Below are 21,308 nucleotides of genomic sequence, written 5' to 3'. Positions count from 1 at the left end.
TTTTTTTAACTGTTTGCATAATTTCGTGATCCACCTTAAACTTTTAATTATTATGCGTTAATTTTACCTTTCATTTTGAATTTTTCAAATTTGCCCTTCATCTGATCCTCAATTAGCACCTTTTCTTTTTTTTTTTTTTTTTTTTTTTTTTTTTTTTTTTTTTTTTTTTTTTTTTTTTTTTTTTTTTTTTTTTTTCTAGCCATTTGCGTTCTCTTTTCCAACCTCTTCAAAATTCACAAAATGAACTTCACCTTTTTGTTTTATGGAAAACCTTGTAGTGGTAAGGACACATTGATAAATAATTTATTAAAGAGGAAGAAGCAAATTCTCCATTTCATTTACCTTTTTTACAACTTAACGGAAAAGCGTATCTTCTACAAATATGTAGAAGAAAAAATACTTTTTATAAATCTAATTAAATATTACTATAGACTAAACAATGTAAGGATAAAACTTAGCTGCACAGGTAGAAAGAGGGGAACTAAAATAATTTCTTTCTCCTTTTTATTATACCTTTCAAGATGCCTTCTCACCCGTATGGGGTGTCATCCTTTCCAGCCAAATGCATATAACAAGTTAAATAATATGATAAAAAAAGTGATAAGACAAAATAAAAAAAATAAATTTCTTAAAAATTACAAGGACAAGTACAATAATATGAGAGGGAAACACAGATACCCATACAACAAATGGAACATAAAAAAGAAAGCGACGCTTTTCAATAACCTTAACAAGTATAAAATGTGTTATACTTTTGCGAACCAAATAATAAAATGGAAAAAATATTTCCAATTATTTATGAGTAAAAATAAAACTTGTATATATGTTATATGTACGGATTTTATTGAAAAACAATTTTACAACTATCAAAGTAAAGAAAAAAAAAATACTCCTTTCTCATTACAGTTAAAAAAGGCGGAAAAATACCACTATTACATGCTAAATGAGAAATATATAATTTACGAAAAGAAAAAAAAAAAAAAAAAATCTACTCAAAATGTCTTTTATCCCTTTTTAAAAAAAACAAGAGTAAAAAATGGTATACTTCTCATAAGAAAAAAAGAAAAAAAAAAAAAAGCAACTCTAATTAATCAAACCAAGTATTGGAAGGTAGCTAGAAAAATTGCTTACTCATATTGTTTAAGCCTAATGCGTCGGGAAAAATGCAAAGAGCAACATGAAAAGGAAAAAGAAAAAGAACATCACTGTCCTCATAAAAATTCAAGAAACAAAATAATCATCTTAAACGACACCTTTCACTTACCATCGATGAGAAAAAAATATTTTTTACTGTCCAAAAAATGTAATACTCTGTTGACGTCTTTTTGTTTTTTTCTTTTTTAAAAAGAAGCCAACAAATTGGAAATAATATAATTCCAAGCATTGGAAATGTTTAGCAAATATAAATAATAACATACATACCTGTATGCTTTATATTGGTTTGGCTATGGTCATCGTATATACCTGTGCACACATTTTAAAATGCCCTTATTCTATGTATCATACTTGCTCTACTTGCTTCACTTACAAGTTTTGTTTACCTTTTTGCTTCCTCTTCTTCGTAGATAACTTCAACTATGTACAGGTATATTTAAATACCCCTCTTCAAACGTGTTTAAGGAGAAACAGAAATAGGAAGAATTTTAAATACATATCTGAAAAAACGATTGTGAGAAATCATATATGTCAACAAAAATATGCAGTTAGACTAAATCCAGGAGAACAGACAAAAGTGTCAAATATGATTAATGTTGTTAAAACTGGTCATAAATGGCAAATGAAAATTCTTTCTCTTCAGATTGACTCATTTCGTCAAAATAAAGTAATATACATAGTGCACAAAATGAGTGAACAGTCCCCTACATATATATTAGCACATTATGCACACGCTCACTTGTGTTTTCAATGGAGCATTACAAGAAAGGGTGCTTAATGTCCTACAGACGTGTATATATATACATACTTATAAATGTATACATGCTTATAAATGTATACATGCTTATAAATGTATACATGCTGATAAATGTATACATTATTATATATGTATATACATGTCTATATATGTAGATATGTATGTGTTATATATATGAATTTACGATACTCCTGTACAGATTGCAGAAATACTGTTTTTCATATACAAACACTTCACTCATTTCAAAAATATAAAACAAAAAAGAAAAGTTTCCACAAAAGAAGAGCAAAAGCCCCAAACCAAATCAAACCCTTTAAACGTAACACTTTTAATTATGCTATTTTGTGTGCCCTCCCATTATTAAGCTATATTTTACTTAAAATGCTATTAGGACAACTCGAGTTTATATTATTGAATTATTTTGTTATTTAATTATTTTGTCATTTTATTTCATTATATTACATTATTTTTTTATATTATATCATAATTTTATTTTATTATTTTTTTTTTCGTCAGCTCCTAAACGTGATGATTAACAAAATTATTCATGAAAGATTGAAGGAACTCCCCAATGGTTAGAAAAATATGAACAGATAAAAAAAAAAAAAAAAAAAAAAATTGGGAAAAAATAGGAGAAATGCAAAAATTCAAAAAACGAAAAAAATACATAGAAATTGGAATAAACGTGAAAATAAGCCTGCGAATATGCTCATCAAAATAACAAGCAGACAATGCGAAATATGTTCGAGTTGCAAAATGTGTTAACACTTCTCTTTTATTTTTAGAAAAAAAAAATGAGTATGCCCTTAGGTTTCGTCTCATTAAATTGAAGCTTTTAAAAGGTACAACGGCTGCAGTAAAATTATATGTTTTAAACAACTGTTAATTTTACTTTTTAAACAATTTTATATATTTTCTTATATGTTATTATTTATTTTTATTTTTATTTTTTCATTTTTATAGAATGTAGAGATAACAACACGCATACGATTGAAAATGTAGAAGATATGTTTTTTGTGCAGTAGGAACGTGCATGTAGGTATTTATGTTCATATATACATCTATATATATATGTACTGTTATTTTTTTTTGTAGATTTTTTTTTGTGTTTGGCCAACTTTATATCGTGCCCATATGAACATAAGCAACGTTTTTATAATAACTACTCAACTCGTAATAGTCTAATAATATACTGAAAAAATTACTAAAAAAATAAGATGGAAAAACATAGGTTCTATGTATTAATTTACAAACAAGAAATTTTCTTAATAAATATATATATTTTTTTTTTTGTTATGTATGCATGAAGGACATATAACATATGCACACATAAATGTATAACAGTTTAAAAAAAAAAAAAAGAAAAAAAAAAGACGTAATAGGTCAGAGGTAAGTGGTAAGAGTTATCACTGAAAAAAATTTGCTTGCACTGTACTTAAATAATCAAAAGGTCTTCCTGTGCAATATCATAGATCCGTATTCATCGAATTCCTATGGGGGGAGAACAAGCAGACATATAAGTATATAGATATTCATGTATGTATGTGTGTATTTATGTATGTATGCGTTTGTGTATAATTAAGGGCTCTCATTTTAAGTGTTGTCATTATTATATTTTTTTTTTTTTTAACCTGTTTAGTAATCCATATTTTTTTGAAAGTTGCTAAAGAAGCTAAAATGGACCCCCCTATGAATGTGCTGAACTTCCTTTCCGGGGGCGCGCTAATTCGTATCTATTGAGGGATGGTGCAGTAAAATGATCAAATGTGCATTTTCATGTGTATGTACGTGTGTTTGTATGTATGTGTGCACATATGTATTAATATTTGTGAATTTTAAAAAAGAGTTAACATATACACAAAGCTGAAATTTGGCAGTACTGTTATATCTTTGGGGGCAAATTTCCTAATTTCGTTTAATAGTCTATCCCCAAAACCTATTGAAAAAAAAATGATCATGTTCAGGAAAAGTTTATTCATAGCAAACGATGTACTATTACTTTGCAATAACGGAAAATATGTACAATATACGAACGAAATAGGGATACAAATATATGTGATAGTTATACACAACTGAGTCGTGGAGTACCATGAAAGAGTGTAGTCCCTCCTGATAATACAATATGAGAATATAATGTTTTTCTCAAGTCCATATCTGCTCTTGTTATTGATGTAACTATCAGTTCTGACAATCCTGTACAAGTAATGGTATGTACGTACATACATACGTATATATATATATATATATATATATATATATATATATGCATGCACAAATGTGTGTGTAAGGGTAAATCTATGACCCCGCCGTTACTTAGTTTTTACCCAAATATTCCAACCCCAGAATTGATGGGTTGAACAGCACTTCCGGCGCTCGGTACCTCTCAGAGCCTATCTGTTATTTCGCAAAAAAGAAAAAAAAAATAATAAAATAAAATAAATGAGATAAGTGGCCTAATAAAAAAAAAAATAAGCGGATAAATAAAATAAATTAACGACAATTAAAACAAATTAACGACAATTAAGACAAATTAACGACAATTAAGACAAATTAACGACAATTAAGACAAATTAACGACAATTAAGACAAATTAACGACAATTAAGACAAATTAACGACAATTAAGACAAATTAACGACAATTAAGGCAAATTAACGACAATTAAGACAAATTAACGACAATTAAAACAAATAAACAGACATATTAAGCGAATAAACAGACATATTAAGCGAATAAACAGACATATGAAACAAAACAGATGAACAAATAAAGAACATCCATAAAGTACTACATTGTACGAATGAACGAGTGAACAAACCAGTCATATGCGCATATGCGCATGTTACGCGTGTGTGTATTTACGAACCAGTATCTGTGACCCGTCGGGAAGTATGTAAGGCAAAGTGGTAGGAGATTTTTCCGAAGAATTTTTTTCTTTGCTTATATTAAAAGAAACATAACAACAATTTTCCTTCATGTTTTTCACTACTTCCATTTCAGCCGAAGTGTTAAATAAATGACCATTTTTTCTCAACAAGTATCCTAAATAAGTTGTGATATCTCTCCCTGCGACGTCCGTTCTAGTTATGGTATTTGATATACTGTATCCTTTAATAAAAATGGGAAAAAAAAAAAAAGAAGTTACGAAAATTATTACATGTTCATATTTTTGGAATTTTTTTCCTGACTTGTTCATGCTCGCATGTTCATATACATAAACAGATATTTATAAACATACTATTGTTACAGTATACTTTTTAGAGTATTTTTCTCCTCACCCTCATAAATGGATACACAATGACAAACGCCATCTCCGCAATCAAGAACAGTCCCATTCGTCTTGCCGCAGGAATATAAAGAGAGTATTGCTTGAATAGATATAAATAAGGCAGGTACATTAAAAGATTCAAAGAAAACCTCGGCAATTTTTTCTTTATTCTTTTGAGGGTTTAGTGGGGCCTCTGTTAATAGCACTGGGTGCTAAAAAAAAAAAAAAAAAAAAAAAAAAGGGAGAAAAGGAAATTTAAAAGTGCATAATGTACATATATGTGTGCATATGTGTACATATGTACAAAATACATTCGCATGCACATGTTTGTACTTCCTCCGCGTTTATTTTCAAAGAATTGTAAACGTGTATCCAAATATTTTCCATGTCATTCCAGTTCTCAACAATTCCATGATTTATGGGGTACGTAACTTTTAATAAGCCTCTATATTCTTCCTATAAATAAGTATGAACATGTACATATTTCAAGAGCAAAATGAAAAGTAAAAGAACTGCTTAAATAATGCACTTCCATTTTTTTGAGCGCTTCATATCGAATTTTATTCCTGTATACATTGTTATTATTTCTTTTGGCTCATTTTATTTCTCTCTCTCTCTCTCTCTTTTTTTTTTTTTTTTTTATCAAGTTTTTACATAATTTAAAATTTTTATTTTCATCTTTTTACTACATTTTTAATTTCCTTCTTTACTCTTTACTTAATTTTTAATTTTTTTTTTTTTATCAACTTTCTATTATTTACTTTTTCCAATTACCGCTTTATTTCCTACGAACAAATTTCCCTCTACTGCCCCTGCCATGACTCGCTTGTACTTAGGCCTCCCTACGCTACATAAAGAACAAAAAAAACAAAAAATTATTAACACATTACGGAAGCATTACACACAACAGTTAAATGCATTTTTCTTCTCTGAGATATTTAATAGTGGATTCGTTGTTTTCGCAAATTAATAAGTCGTCAAGTAGTTATATGAAGTGCCTAAATATATATTATGTGTGGTTGTATGGCCCATGTAAAGACAAAAACATCAAACTCAACTAATTCATTTAGTACTAGGAAGGAAATACAAGGTTGGGAATGTCATCACCTGCAAAACCTGACTTTATATACCCACTTCCATTATCAATTATTATAGGCTGATTTGAGTAAAGCTGATTACCATATTCGTTCATCCTACCAAGTGCGTAAATACATATAGGTGAAATTACTTTGTCCTTCTATCCTTCTTTCTATGCTTATTTTTATATTTCTATTTTTCTCTTTTTCTATATTTCTCTTTTTCTATATTTCTATATTTCTATATTTCTCTTTTTCTCTTTTTCTATATTTCTATATTTCTATATTTCTCTTTTTCTATATTTGTATTTTTCTGTATTTATATATATCTATATTTCTTTTTCTTTTCTTTTTTTTTTAAATTTAACAAGAGAAACTACATTGAAAAGAAGGGAGTGGACGTGTTCGCAGGAACACTACATGTTTATGCATATGGGCAAATATACACGTATATGTATGTATGTATGTATGTGGGTACGTATGTGGGTACGTATGTATGTACATATATGATGATATGCTATAAAAGGGAAAAGCGAACTTAATTTTTTTTCTGTCGTACCTCTCGTTTTTCTTTTAACAAAAAGCAAATATTCGTAAGCACATTAAATTTTTTTTTTCTGTTTTTTTTTTATTTATTGTTTTTTAAATACAACTACGTATATAATTAAAACATTGAAGGATTAATGTGTGCACATATGTGTGTGCCTAACGTGAGTAAATGTTGGAAGGAAAAAATTATATGTACAAAGACCTTTGGGAAATTTAAGATATATGCTTCATATTTATTTTGCAATATTGTTGCTCTGCTGTTCTACTGTTCTGCTGTTCATTTATCAGATTATTTTGCCGTTTTTCTATTTCATGAGCTTTTAAAAAAAATTTTACATGCGTATGCCCCCTCAATTCCTCGTAATATTTTTATATAAATACAAGTTACATTGTTTTTTTTTTTTTTTTTTTTTTTTTTACTACTCATTAAAATTCAAAAAAAAAAAAAAATTAAAGTTAGTTCATGCATAAATACATGTGTACATATACATGATAAACCTACGTATGAGCATTAAACCTTGTGATATTTAAAAATACGAAAGAAAGAAATTTTTCCAAAAAAGAAAAAACAAAAAAACAAAAAAACAAAAAAACAAAAAAAAGGAAAAAAGAAGAAAGAAAGATTAATGATGCTTAATAAATTGAAAAAACTCACATAGATTTTGTCTAAAAAAAGATTATTATTTTCTTTTTTTTTGCCCTTTGTTTTTTCTTCTTTTCTTTTTTTTTTTCCCTTCCATTTAAGCTCTATGAGAATATGAAACATTATGCATATTTTAAGACGATTCATGTAAAATTTTCATTTTTCATTCTTCACTTTTCATTTTTTTTTTTTTTTTAATCTCAATTATTTTCGTTTGCCCTTTTTTTGTTCTTATAATGATATTGTAATGTTCATATGGCTCGATCAAAATGTTCACTTTTCATATTCATATTCATTTTTCATTTTTCATTTTCATTTTTCATTTTTCATTTTCATTTTTCATTTTTCATTTTTCATTTTTCATTTTTCATTTTTCATTTTTCATTTTCATTTTTCATTTTTCAATTTTCATTTTTCAATTTTCATTTTTCAATTTTCATTTTTCAATTTTCATTTTTTTGTTTTTATTTTTCCTAAGACGCCTTTTTCCGAATTGATATAAAACCATTTTTAGACACTTCAACTTATGAGCATTTTTCAATTTACTATTTTATGTTTTTTATTCAATGGGACTCTTTACGCGTAAGTATAGATGCGTTGGAGTTATTGTATAATTAAAAAAAGGAAACTCCTATTTTCTGTTTCACATGTAGGATCATTAATAATTTTCAAAGAAATATTTGTTATGAATATACACTCATGACAGCAAGCGGGAATGTATGTTCTACAAAAATAAGTAGCTGTTAGGGTGTTCCAAAATTCTACAATGCACAACTATATGCGCATATTTTACTGGTGTTAAAGAGTAATACATAGTATAAAATTCGCAAATGTGCATAAGTATAGGTGCGCACGCATAGGTGTTCGCGTATATATGTGTATATATTCATACATGCAAATATCCGAATGACATCACTCAGTGCAAACGGTTAAACCGTTCCTGAGTTTGAGCCCCATTCAACTAGCCCCCCATATTTTTCCTCGCAAACACAACCCATTAGCACACCAGAAATAAAACAAAAGCAAACTTTTTACGTTTTAAGTTCAATATTTTTCGTTTTTTTGGGCCTATCAACTAGGGTGTAAATCCAAATAAATTTTGGCTATTCTTTACAGATCAACTTAAATTTACCCGAATATATATCTACATATAAGTACATATATATGTGCAAATATTAGCATAGTGCAAAAAAAAAAAAAAATAAAAAAAATAAAATGATCTAACGTGCGTAACATTTGAGAAGGCGTAGTAAACCCATTTTTTTTACAGATGGTAATATCTCGTCCTCACCCAAACTCCTATCAAGCTTAATAGCTCTATTTAAATATCTTTTATTCTTTTTTTTTTTTTTTTTTTCTTTTAAATATGCATATGTATGCTTTAAAGATACCATATTATTTTAATTGTTTAAAAAAGGGAAAATGCTTTAAAGCAGCTTATATCTCTTTGAAGTGCTCCTTTAGTTTTCTTTTCACAATATACAAATATTCGCACATTTTTTTTCTCCTCCAAAAAAGGGGAAAGCTGTATTTATTTTACATATATAATAGTAATAGCATATGTTTATTTCCCTATATTTGTGACTTTTTTTTTTTTTTTTTTTTGTCGCTTATTTGACCAAACAGCAAGTTTCGTTAACGGGAAAAAATGTATGCGTATGGAGATGTGTTTGGATAATTAATACGTGCATAAGCATACATATATATGCATATATACATACACCCACACATACGCCTACCCATACATATACACATACACATATATTTTTGGCAAGCCCTACTTATTTACATGAGATACATCCTCCAAAATACATACCCATCCTCGTTTAGCGCGTTTTCCATTTATTGATAATAAAATTTTTTTTTTTTTTTCTTTAAACAAGTCTGTTTAAATATTGTTCTTTTTGTTTACACTTCTTATTTGCGTGTACGCATGATTGCTCGTTCTTTTTTTTGTTACCTTTTTTTTTTTCTGTTTTCCTTTTTCTCTTGCTTATAAATGAGTTGAGCATTTTTTCAATTTGCCTTCTTTCCGTTCTATTGTTCTGCCGCTCTGCTCTTCTGCTGTTCTGGGGATTGGACCTTTTTTAAGACTCAATGACCTGAAGTAAGATGAAATATTTCTACGTGAAATATTTGTGCATCCTTACTCTAATAGTTCAAGTGTTTTGGAAAGGATGTAATAACGAACCAGGTAGTGTTAGTAATGTTAGTAGAGGTAGTAACGTTAGTAGTGGCAGTAGTGGTAGTAGCGGCAAAAGTGGAAGTAGCGGTGGCAGCTATGCATCCGCAATGCACTCGTTTAAGGCTCCCTTGACAGTGAACGACTTAAATAAAGGATGGATGCTGGACTACTCGACGGCAAGCACAAACCAATACATAGTTCTAGTGCCAAATGTGTATAATAGAAGAGGGATATTCTATAACACAAAGGCAATATTTTCAGACAGTATAACAGTAACTTTCAGTTTTTGCATGTACAAGAAATATTACAAGGAGAGCATAGATAAGAAATATTATAAAGAACAGAAGGATGTAAAGTCAATAGTATATAGAACGAATATTGATGAAAAGAATAAAGAGAATGGGTTTGCATTTTGGTTATTACATAATCCATTTACTGTACAGAATGGGAGTGTCGATAATATTATTTTGGAAGAAGAAGAATTTGGTTTGTATGGATATAAAAAAGCGTTTAATGGAGTAGGTATATTTTTTAAATTAAATGGTAATGAATTAATATTATCAGGTTTAGGTAATTATGGAAAGAGAAATATAAATTTGAATGATTTAGTTAGAAGAAGCTATCACATAAATGCAGTTACATATAACGATATAATAAATGTTAAGATAACGACACAAAAAAATGAGGTAGGTGTGTTTATTTATTATCCAAAAAATGAAAATTATATACATAGTTTTACTTTAAAAAAACAAATACCTAAAGAAAATTATATCGCATTTAGTGCTTATAATTTTAAAGAGGATGAAAAAATAGCAATAACAAATGCAAACAAATACCAGCCTACTTATGTGGGTATATCAGAAGTACAAGTTTCAGCCAAGGATAATATTATACTTGAAGAAGAATATGAAACAAAAACAAAAGAGTACATAAATGAAGAAAGTTCTAAAGTAAAAAACGAATTATCATCTAATGATGTAAATAATTCTGTTAATGAATTATTAAACGAATTAACACATAATAAAGATCAAACTACACAAGTAGAAGTCTTAAAATCTTTAATAAAAATAATTCAAAAATGTTTGTTATTTCATATTAATAATGAAAAAAGATTATCGTATAATTTTGATATATTAAATGAAAATATCATATACATACAAGATGAATTAAAACAAATTAAAAAAAATATTTCTCATAAATCAGAGGACCCAAAATATTATCAAAAAATATTTTCCACCGAATTAAGTAGTTTAAAAAACTTATTCCATTCGCATGCACAATATCAAAAAAAAAATATTGAAGATATTACTGACAGATTAACCAAAAAAATAGATAACAGCCAAGAATTAAAACTACTAGCAGAAAAGGCACAAACATTAGAAAAAATTATTAACAAACGAAATAGCAGCACTTCCTACCTTTTCGCGCTAGCCTTTGCTGCTCTCATTGTTATTACGCTCTGCATGATTTATAAAAAAATTAGGGACGTAGAAAAAAAACATATTCTGTAAATCGTTCTTCGGTGCATCCACATGTGTGTGCACCTATATGTATGCATATTTTTGCACTCATGCACATCGAACTGTGCGCAAATTAAGGTCTTCTCATAACCCCAATTTTTTTTTTTTTTTTTTTTTTAACGTGAAACTTCGTATCTGCATCATTCTACGTATCTCGCATTCTTCATCTTACTCTTTTTTTTTTTTTTTTTTTTTTTTGATTACCATTTCAAGTGCGCACCTTTTTTAAAATGTTTTCTTTTCCCCAAACACTATTATTATCAAAAACTGAAAATTTTGATTTACAAATTGTAAAATTTATTTTAATTTACTTGTATTTATTTGTATATGTTCGTATTTATTTGTTCTTTTTTTTTTTTCCTTTTTTCCAATTTCTGCGAAGCACACTTTTCCCTTAAAATGTGCACTGCACATGAGTACGGTTGTTGGCCTTAGTTTGAAAAAAGGATGCAACGGCGTACATTCTTCTGGTACAACACCGGACTTCCCAAGAAGACGGACGTTAAAATCATTTTCTTCTTTTATTTTGGATGTTTTTAATTATATGTATTGCTACTTGTACACATAAGCCTTATTTTTCAAATAGCTAAAGCGAGATGAAATTTTACACATATGTAAATTAAAAAAGTCTCTTAAATATGAAAGCTCATTTTGTTAAGACATGCTTGAAATTACTATATGCATTATTCATTACAATACGAGATTTACTAATGAATTAAAATTTATGTCCACAATTCCCTCGTAGGAACCTTTTTTTTAAAAAAAAAAAAAAAAAATACAAACACAAACACAATGACAATGACAATGACAATGACAAAGACCAAGTTTGGTAAATAAAAGAATGGCAGTTTTTCCTGTATATGCTTTTTTTCATTAACGAGTGTATTGTTTTACAACTTTCGTTAATTTAAAAGAAGTTTAAAATTTTTTTTTTTTTTTATGTACGAGATTATAGTCACTATTACTGCGTTGCAGTTTGTTGATTGAAAAAAAAAAATGGGACAAGTCCTATTTGATATTTGTAAAATATGATCATTCTTGCATATTTGCATCTTCGGCTAAATTGTATGAGCTCTCATACCGGTGTTGTTTCATAAAAAGAGGAAATGTTTTTTTTCTTTTTTTTTTTTTTTTCATAATTTAAGATAATTTTAACTTTATACCATTTTGCATTCGTCTTATTCAATATTATTATTATTATTTATTTTATTTTTTTTTTTTTTTAATTTAAAAAAAATCATTTTATTCCATTTAACAGTTGCATTATTTTATATATATATATATATATTTTTTTTTTAAACTCTTTTTTGAGTTCCTTTTTTATTTTATTTTTTAGTATAAGAGGCAAAAAGAAAAAAGCAGCATAACAAAAGAACAAAACAAAAGGAAATAAGTAACCATTAAGAAATTAAAGAGTGGGAAAAAAAAAGATGTTGTAGGAGACGAAAGAGAGAAGATGCATGAAACAACCTTAATCTGCTTTGCATGCACAAAAATTTTAAAAAAAAAAGTAGCTTGATCTGAACTAAAGTCAATTTTTTCCTCTCTCCTTCATCATCGAAAGGATGTGTATATAATACACACGTACACATATTTATATACGTACACACATATACATATATATTTTTTTTATGTTGTAAATTTTGCTTAATCCAGCTCGAAATTGTGCGTAATCCGCCCTTTGTTAAAAAGTAAAATATAAAACAAAACATAGACACATGTTACATACATATAAATTAAATATACGTAACAAAATTCCTTTTTTTTTTTCCTATTTTTAATATAATTAAAAGACGTAAAGATTTTACTACATTTTAAAATTTTGTTTTGACTTGGCCTTTTTTTTTACACATTTAAAACTTATCTCACCATAATTCAAAATGATGATAAACATATCAAGATACTTTTTTTTATTATATATAATCAAATCGCACCTTAGTAATACTATATTTTATTATCAAAAAGCGAAAATGGAGAACACTTTCATATTTTACAGAATGCCCTCCGCATGATGTATTTTGATACACACACGAATATACATACATATATATATATATGTGTAAATATATATGTTTTTTTCTTTTTTTATTAACAGATTTTTATCTCGGGCTCAGTAATCATTTTTCAGAACAAAATGTTGAAGCACACAAGTAATTTTAACTTTTTTTTTTTTTTTTTTTCGAAGCCCACAAAAGTAAATCACTGTGTCGATATACTGCTAATTATTTTTCTAGCAAAGGGGGAAAAATATGCTTTCGGGCTTGTCAAAAATTGTCTACAAAAATGATTGAAAAATGAGCAGTACAAGTGTGCACGTATGTACATATATATATATATATATACATATACATACATATGTGTATGCGTACATTATTTGCACAACATAAAAACATACTGCTTTAAATTTTTCAATTAACTTTTACAGACTACTACATAGTAACCAGTCCGTTTTAAAAAATAGAATATTAAAAGAAGTTAATCGGGATCATTGCAATTCGTGGTCTGAGTGGTCTGCTTGCTCAAAAACATGTGATGTTGGAGTAAAAATGAGAGTACGAACTAGTTCAAAGAAGGAAAATTCTGCAGACTGTTCTAAGCTTACCGAAACGTCTATTTGTTTTCTGGAAGCTTGTCCCTATTCTGCTACTCAGAAAGAACGTGATATAAACGAAATGAGACAAAATGAGAAAAAAAGAGCTTTGATAAAATATCTGATAATTTTTAGTATCTTTTCAGGAGTTAGTATACTGTTACTGTTAATTTGCACAGTTGTGTCAATAAAAAAAAAAATTATATAACTTGTTTCACGCTAATAAGGAAAATATAATATCAGAAAAATGAAAGAAAATGAAGGAAAAAAAAAAAAAAAAATTAAGCAAAATAAAAAGATGAAACAAAATAAAAATTCAAAATTGCAGCATTGTGCTGCTTCTCCAATTAGCATATTTTTATATTTTTTTTTTTAGTGAATAACCATATTTTTGTTACACTTACCATTTCAATATATTTTTGAATGCAGTATATATATATATATATGTATATTTTTTCTTTTTTTAATAATTTAAAAATTATAAGTTTAATAAAATTATGAAGTTGCGACATCTTTCAATTACGGAGTTAACTCTATGACTGTTTCTTTTAATAAAATAAAATAAAGAGGTATTTTCGTTGAAGGAGGACAAACTTGGTGTTTCATTAAATAGTTTTTTTGTTTTCCTTAATATACTTATAAAAGATATATTTCCGACTTTTATTCCTCATTAATATAGTCTTGTATGCACACTTGTAAGTATACATACGTACATATATATGTACGAGGAATAATCAATAAGATGCTCGCTTAATCTACATCGAACGCTTTTTACTTAGGAAAAAACGTCTTTTTCAAAAATTGGAAGTTTAGAAAATATAAAAATGTCAGACTGATTATATTCATTTTTAATTACATACATCCGAATTTTGTCTGTGTGTTAGAATATTCAATATATTCACAAGAAAAAAAAAAAAAAAAAAGAGATTTTTTTTTTCTCTACACATTTTCTAATATTGAATTTTTTTTTTTTTTTTAACAGCTCAGATGAATATTTCGCACGACATTATTAAACAATTAAAAAATCTTATGCAGCAAAAGTTATGTGTAAATGTGCGTGTAAATATGTGTATACACGTGTGGGTAAATTTTTGTGCAAATCTATATGTACGTAAGCATATATTTATATGCTTAGATAATTATGTAGTTGGCTATTCATGTATGCTCGTTCTTTATTAAAAAAAAAAAAAAAAGTTTATAAAGCGCACAACATGTTTTACGATTGCAACTCACAAGTGCATTCATACTTTGTTTTCAATTTCCTGAGGAAAGATCTATTCTTATACTTCATTTTAAATTTCTTTTTATTATTTAAATTGAGAATTTTATTTATACAATTTTTTTCTTTTTAACATAACCTAGTCATATATTTTTTCTTCTTTTTTCTCTTTTATATGATAAAGTTGTACATTTTTTCTTCTTTTTACCTTTTTGCATGATATAGTCAGACATTTTCTCTTCTCTTTTTTATATTTTCCTTTTTTACATAACCTAGTAATATATTTTCCTTTTTTACATGACCTAGCAATATATTTTCCTTTTTTACATAACCTAGTAATATATTTTCCTTTTTTACATAACCTAGTAATATATTTTCCTTTTTTACATAACCTAGTAATATATTTTCCTTTTTTACATGACCTAGTAATATATTTTCCTTTTTTACATAACCTAGTAATATATTTTCCTTTTTTACATAACCTAGTAATATATTTTCCTTTTTTACATAACCTAGTAATATATTTTCCTTTTTTACATAACCTAGTAATGTATTTTCCTTTTCTTTTGTCTATCTTCTTTAATATACTTCAAATCAACTCATAAGAAAGGAAAAACATAACAAACGAAAGAAAAAAAAAAAAAAAAAATAGGTCCTCTGAATCGCATGGCATAAGAACAAATTTATGCATTTTATAAGAGGCTAAAAAATACTTAAATTTATAAGAAAACTTAGTATAATATATACCTTAATTATTACGTATTGGAATGTATGTACATACATATATATATATATATATACACACATACATACATATATACATACATACATATATACGTACATACATATATACATACATACATATATACATACATTTCGCAGATATATATGCAAAATGTATCACATTTATGTTTACTTAACATGATTCGTTCAAACATAAATTATATGTAAAAAGTGAAAAAAAGAAAGATAATATTTACGTACTCTTTTTTGTTTATGTTGATTTTTCTTATTTCCATTTTAAAAATTTTCAGCTGCGTATAAAAGTTTAAACAAATGATGTGAATTGTTCTTTTAGTTATTGCAATAAGAATTTTTGCAAGTAAGCATTAAGTAGCTTCACTTAAAGTGTTGAATATATATACATACACGTACATACATTTAATACACATACGTACACATATAATACCCATATACTTATAATACACAAATATATTTTATTTAATGAAAAAAAAATATATATATTTTTTTTAAAAAGTATTTTCGATAAAATGGAAAATTTTATTAAAGGGAATTAATGTTATGTGTTGAAAAATAGTTACATAGACTTCATCTAAATTGGCTATTTGAAACTCAAAATTAAGTAGAGCGACAAAGAATTATTTAATTTTAAAGTATTATTTTGTTGTATGGTCATTAGTTTATTTTTAAATAAAATATATTTTTTTCTTTTTTTTTTTTCTGTTTATATAAATATGTTTTCGTAAAAAATATATATTTATGCAAATAATAAATATGTTTACACAAATAATGCATTTTACGTAAATAACACATGTTGGTGTAAAAAATGTGTTAATGGATAAGATGGGGGAGAGTAAAATAAATAAAAATTAAGTATTAATATAAGATAATATAATACATAAAATATTAAATAATATAATACGCATAATGTAAGATAATATAACGCATATAATGTAAGATAATATAACGCATATAATGTAAGATAATATAATATAATATAATTAATACAATGCAATATACTGTAATATAATGTACGATAAAAAAAATAAAATAATGCATATTACATACCCACTGATGAGGACAATTTTAAATAATTTTCAGAAAAATAAAAAATATTATGATATATAATATATTATATAACATATATACACTTGTACTCTCCTTAATTTTGAGGGAATTTTCGTTTGTTGTTTACATGCAGAAATAAAGTTGTAAATAGTTTTTATAATTGCGTGGTGTAAAAGCCTTCAAAAACATATTTTGTTTTTGTTTTTTTTTTGAACTTTTTTTTGTCTTTATAATTTCGTCATTTTGTCATTTTGTCATTTTGTCCCTTTGTCATTTGGTAATTTCGTTATTTCTATATTTTGTCTTTTTTCATTTCATTTTATTTTATTTTTTTGTTTTCGATGTTAGATTATTACGACAAATTTTTAAGTTCATGTATGAATTGTGTTCTTTTAAGAAGATCATAAATAAAATTAATATAATTATTGTAGTGTGCAAAATTGTTAAAAACATGGAGACACTTTTCGGGATATTTGTAACTTTTTATTTTTTTATTCCATATGAACATATGTTATATTCTTAATAAATATAGCAATTTTTCAAGGAAGAGAATTTGCAAGAGTGCATATATATATATATATATGTATATGCGCATAATTAAATATATATGTGTGTATATATATAAGTGTATAATTAAATAAATAAATACTACCTGAGTATAAATGTGTACATGTATTATGTTTATATTTGTACGCATGCATATATATGCTTACTCATATATGTACATAAATTTTTTTCATGAATAAAGTGGAAACAAAATGAACGTGGTTTTTGTTGCCAAAAAATAAAAATTTTAACGCATACATTTTAAGACAACACTATCTTGCTTTTTTTTGTTTATTACTCTCCCTTATTGTATGAGCATTCTTCTACGTACACTTAACTTGTCTTGAGTTTATTTGCTTCAGGAGTTCCCATGCATGCATGAATATATATATAAACGCTTACATATATAAATGCTTACATATATAAATGCTTACATATATAAACGCTTACATATATAAATGCTTACATATATAAACGCTTACATATATAAACGCTTACATATATAAACGCTTACATATATAAACGCTTACATATATAAATGCTTACATATATTCTTACATATATTCTTACATATATATATATGGGAGTTTATATGTGTGTAGACATTCCGTTTTACTTTATTTTTTTTCTCCTTACTCGGTCTTATGGTCTTGTATGAAAAATGGGGGATAATTACGAGTTAGGAATATACATCAAAAAAACGGAATTAATAAAGGAACAATTAAATAAATTAAATCATATTATAGGTAGCGAATTTGGCTACTTTTGTAGTGGTAATAAAAATGAAACTTTTCCATCAAATGATTCAAATAAATTTTCTAAGAGTATATTGAATATATTTTATACATCATGGAGGATGGAAGATTTTTCTAAATTTAACTTAAGGAGTGTAATGAACATACTGAAAAGAAACCAATATGTCGTAACGTGTGTATATTTCCTTGCAATTTTTACTTGTGTCTACTTTTCTACCTTGTTTTTGTATACTAAGTGCTTTAGAAGAATCTTAAAAATATTTGCCTGTAGAATATGTAAAAAGGAGGATGAAGGGGAAGTAAGAAAAGAAAGCGGGATGGAATATGGGGTAGGAAATGGGATAGGAAATGGGGTAGGAAATGGGATAGGAAATGGGATAGGAAATGGAGTAGGAAATGGGATAGGAAATGGAGTAGAAAATGGGACAGGAAATGGAGTAGAAAATGGGATAGGAAATGGAGTAGAAAATGGAGTAGAAAATCGGATAGGAAATGGAGTAGGAAATGGAGTAGAAAATGGGATAGAAAATGGAGTAGAAAATGGGATAGGAAATGGAGTAGGAAATGGGATAGGAAATGAAGCACTAAATGAAGAACGTCATGAAGGACGATACGAACATGGAAGAGAAAAACCTAGAGATGAAAAGAAAGATGGTATTAAAAATTTGAAAAAAAGAATGTCCAGTATTATATCTTATTCATTTTTGTGTATTTTGTTATGTTTCCTTGTTTTCTTGGGTTCCTGGTTCATATACCGTTTTTTGAAAACGAAGAATGGTATTCACATGAATATCTGTAGTGTATCTAAAAGTATAGAGAATGTTTTGGTCGACAGATGCTCTAATAATGCAAAAGTAGACGAAGTTTGTTATTCTGTAGAAACCATTTTAAATGAAGTAGTAATCATTGTAGAAAAATATCAAAATGTGAAAGACCAAATTAGGCAAGATATACACCTCGATGAGGAAAATTCTATCCCCTTCTTCTCAGGTATCCACTGCAATGCGCACACATTGGTGTCGATTTGATTTCTTATATGTGTACCTCCATGTATATATCTCGTTCCCGCGTTTCTACATGTTGTCACTGCTTCTGCATTTTTTATCATCTTTGTAAACTTTTTTACATTTGCAAAAGTGTTTACCGTTGTAAACTCTGTTACAATTGTCAGCTTAGTCAACTTACCTTTTTTTTTTTTTTTTTTTTTTTTTTTTGTGCCATTTAATTTTAGACTACATAAAATTCTTTAACAACATAAAAAGATTACGAACGAACATTCATAACAACAACAAGGCGCTAGAGGAAGGTTACTATCACTCCTACCCTGTACTAATGAGGATAAAAGAAGTGCTAGATAGTATAATAACACAAGGAGATGGATATTTGCAGAATACAGAGATGACAATAAAACATGGGAAGAACGTAATTAAAGCAGCTATCACTAATGTTGACATGAGTATAGAACAATCGTTAAAAGAAAATATAGATAAGATAACAACAAAATTTGAGTTAGTTAATAAATCAGTATACGATATTACACGTAAATATAAAATTAAAGATAATATACGTAAATATACATTAACATTGTTAATCGCAAAGTTTATCTTATTATTACCTCCAGTACTTATATTAATAGGACTATTTCTCTTTATTTTTTATTTAATAAAAGGGAATATATCAAACAGTAATCATTTTTTCTTAGATCTATTTGGAGTATTTAGTGCTTACTTTGGATTTCTTACAATCGTAACTCTCTTAATGGGCACGGTAATACTAAGCGTATCCATCATAGGAGGGACAACATGTGTAATATCAGAACGAGTATTAAAAAATGAATTAAATTTTGAGGTTTTTACTGATACATTACTTGAGTATTGCTTAAAAAATAAAAAATCTTCAATAATAGAAGAAAATTTAGCTACTAATATTCTAAACAAAATTAATTCTTTTGATATAAATGAAATAGAAAATAGAATAATGGAATATGGCACTTTCTTTACAAGAATTAAGCAAACTTTTAATAAAAATACTAGTAGTTTTTTGGATTACTTATGGGTAATAGTTGTCAAAAAGGATAATAATCAATATTTAGATAATATAAAATTAATATCTCTTAAAAAATCTTTACTAGTAACAGGTGTTACAAGGGATAATGTTCGCTTTGGGGTTTGGAGTCTCTGGGGTATAAATGAATATATTAGTCATTTGAACAGGTACTTTTTTAATGATAACTATGCATTATGTTTTGAAGATACTACATGTGAAAAAAATATAAATAAATATAATATTTGCTATAAGTCTAGCATAAATGATCTGAAATATATCAATCTACGTAATAAATTAAACAATGATGTGCTAAAAAACGACTTAGATAACGTTGTTAATATATTTATAAAGAAAGCTAAAATTCTAAAGGAAAAAATATTCGATCTAAGCGATTTAGACAATACTGTAACAAAAAAGATTGGATGGGATGAATACACACCAAAGGATAAAGATAAAGCACAAAGTAGTTCTATAATACGAAAATATTTAGTTAATTCTGTTGATAGTATAAACTTTGCTGATATATTAAATATATTTGCAAAAATTAAGAATGAATTCAATTCGTTAAAAGAATTAATTATTACTACTGTTGAATCCTTAATAAAAAATATGAGTTGCAACAGAGTTGTTAATGAGTTAAATAGAATCAGACAGAATTATTGTGATCAAGTTGTCTTAAATGCTACACTTTTGTCAATCTCGTTAATTGCCTTTTCCACCATCTCCTTTTTGCTGTGGTACTTTTTCCTCTTTTGCTGGCTCTATTACCAATTAAAGGCCATCTGACATAGCACCCACGGGTGGGAGTAGAAATACAGGTAAGTAGCAGTAAGTACAGGTAGTGATACTACAAGTGCTCGCACACATGGAAAAGCAGAAATAAAACAATAAAAAGGGCAAAATAAGCACAATGAAGCAAAATAAGCATAATGCAGCAAAATAAGCATAATGCAGCATAATGAAGTATAACGAAGTATAATGAAGTATAACGAAGTATAATGAAGTATAACGAAGTATAATGAAGTATAACGAAGTATAATGAAGTATAACGAAGTATAATGAAGTATAGTGTGTTATATAAAGTGATCAAAGGGAGTTACACCTACATTTGTAATTAAATTTAGTTATCCATTAGATTATTTTTTAGCCATTAGGATGCTTGCGCAAAATGGGGGGGGAGAGAGGGAAGAG

General features: G+C 27.0%; 5 protein-coding genes across 5 annotated transcripts; 4 read left to right on the top strand and 1 right to left on the bottom strand.

The window, feature by feature from the left end:
- Positions 1–240: 240 nt before the first annotated feature.
- Positions 241–2,937, top strand: MKS88_000719 (L-seryl-tRNA(Sec) kinase; the record flags this gene model as incomplete). The annotated part of the gene is made up of 5 exons (XM_067218459.1): positions 241–1,303; positions 1,566–1,822; positions 2,112–2,231; positions 2,429–2,486; positions 2,876–2,937. 5 exons carry the CDS (start codon positions 241–243, stop codon positions 2,935–2,937), a joined length of 1,560 nt encoding a protein of 519 aa, XP_067075502.1.
- A 418-nt stretch (positions 2,938–3,355) lies between these two features.
- MKS88_000718 (uncharacterized protein) lies at positions 3,356–6,371 on the bottom strand (the record flags this gene model as incomplete). Its single annotated transcript, XM_067218449.1, has 10 exons — positions 3,356–3,403; positions 3,544–3,645; positions 3,793–3,848; positions 4,001–4,105; positions 4,237–4,306; positions 4,778–5,019; positions 5,166–5,391; positions 5,513–5,635; positions 5,954–6,026; positions 6,253–6,371. 10 exons carry the CDS (start codon positions 6,369–6,371, stop codon positions 3,356–3,358), a joined length of 1,164 nt encoding a protein of 387 aa, XP_067075501.1.
- A 3,188-nt stretch (positions 6,372–9,559) lies between these two features.
- MKS88_000717 (parasite-infected erythrocyte surface protein) lies at positions 9,560–11,143 on the top strand (the record flags this gene model as incomplete). Its single annotated transcript, XM_067218437.1, has 1 exon — positions 9,560–11,143. The coding sequence occupies one exon, from the start codon at positions 9,560–9,562 to the stop codon at positions 11,141–11,143; it is 1,584 nt and encodes a 527-aa protein (XP_067075500.1).
- A 421-nt stretch (positions 11,144–11,564) lies between these two features.
- On the top strand, positions 11,565–14,578 carry MKS88_000716 (thrombospondin related sporozoite protein; the record flags this gene model as incomplete). The annotated part of the gene is made up of 7 exons (XM_067218426.1): positions 11,565–11,653; positions 11,898–11,976; positions 12,108–12,217; positions 12,809–12,843; positions 13,248–13,302; positions 13,578–13,890; positions 14,522–14,578. The coding sequence occupies 7 exons, from the start codon at positions 11,565–11,567 to the stop codon at positions 14,576–14,578; spliced, it is 738 nt and encodes a 245-aa protein (XP_067075499.1).
- Positions 14,579–17,977: 3,399 nt separating this feature from the next.
- On the top strand, positions 17,978–20,903 carry MKS88_000715 (protein E140; the record flags this gene model as incomplete). The annotated part of the gene is made up of 2 exons (XM_067218415.1): positions 17,978–19,061; positions 19,303–20,903. The coding sequence occupies 2 exons, from the start codon at positions 17,978–17,980 to the stop codon at positions 20,901–20,903; spliced, it is 2,685 nt and encodes an 894-aa protein (XP_067075498.1).
- Positions 20,904–21,308: the final 405 nt, after the last annotated feature.

This window comes from Plasmodium brasilianum, chromosome 2 (genome assembly GCF_023973825.1).
Source record: "Plasmodium brasilianum strain Bolivian I chromosome 2, whole genome shotgun sequence".
NCBI classification, from domain to species: Eukaryota; Apicomplexa; class Aconoidasida; order Haemosporida; family Plasmodiidae; genus Plasmodium; species Plasmodium brasilianum.
The sequence above is the reverse complement of the archived record's forward strand: the minus strand, read 5'-3'. Positions and strand labels throughout refer to the sequence as shown.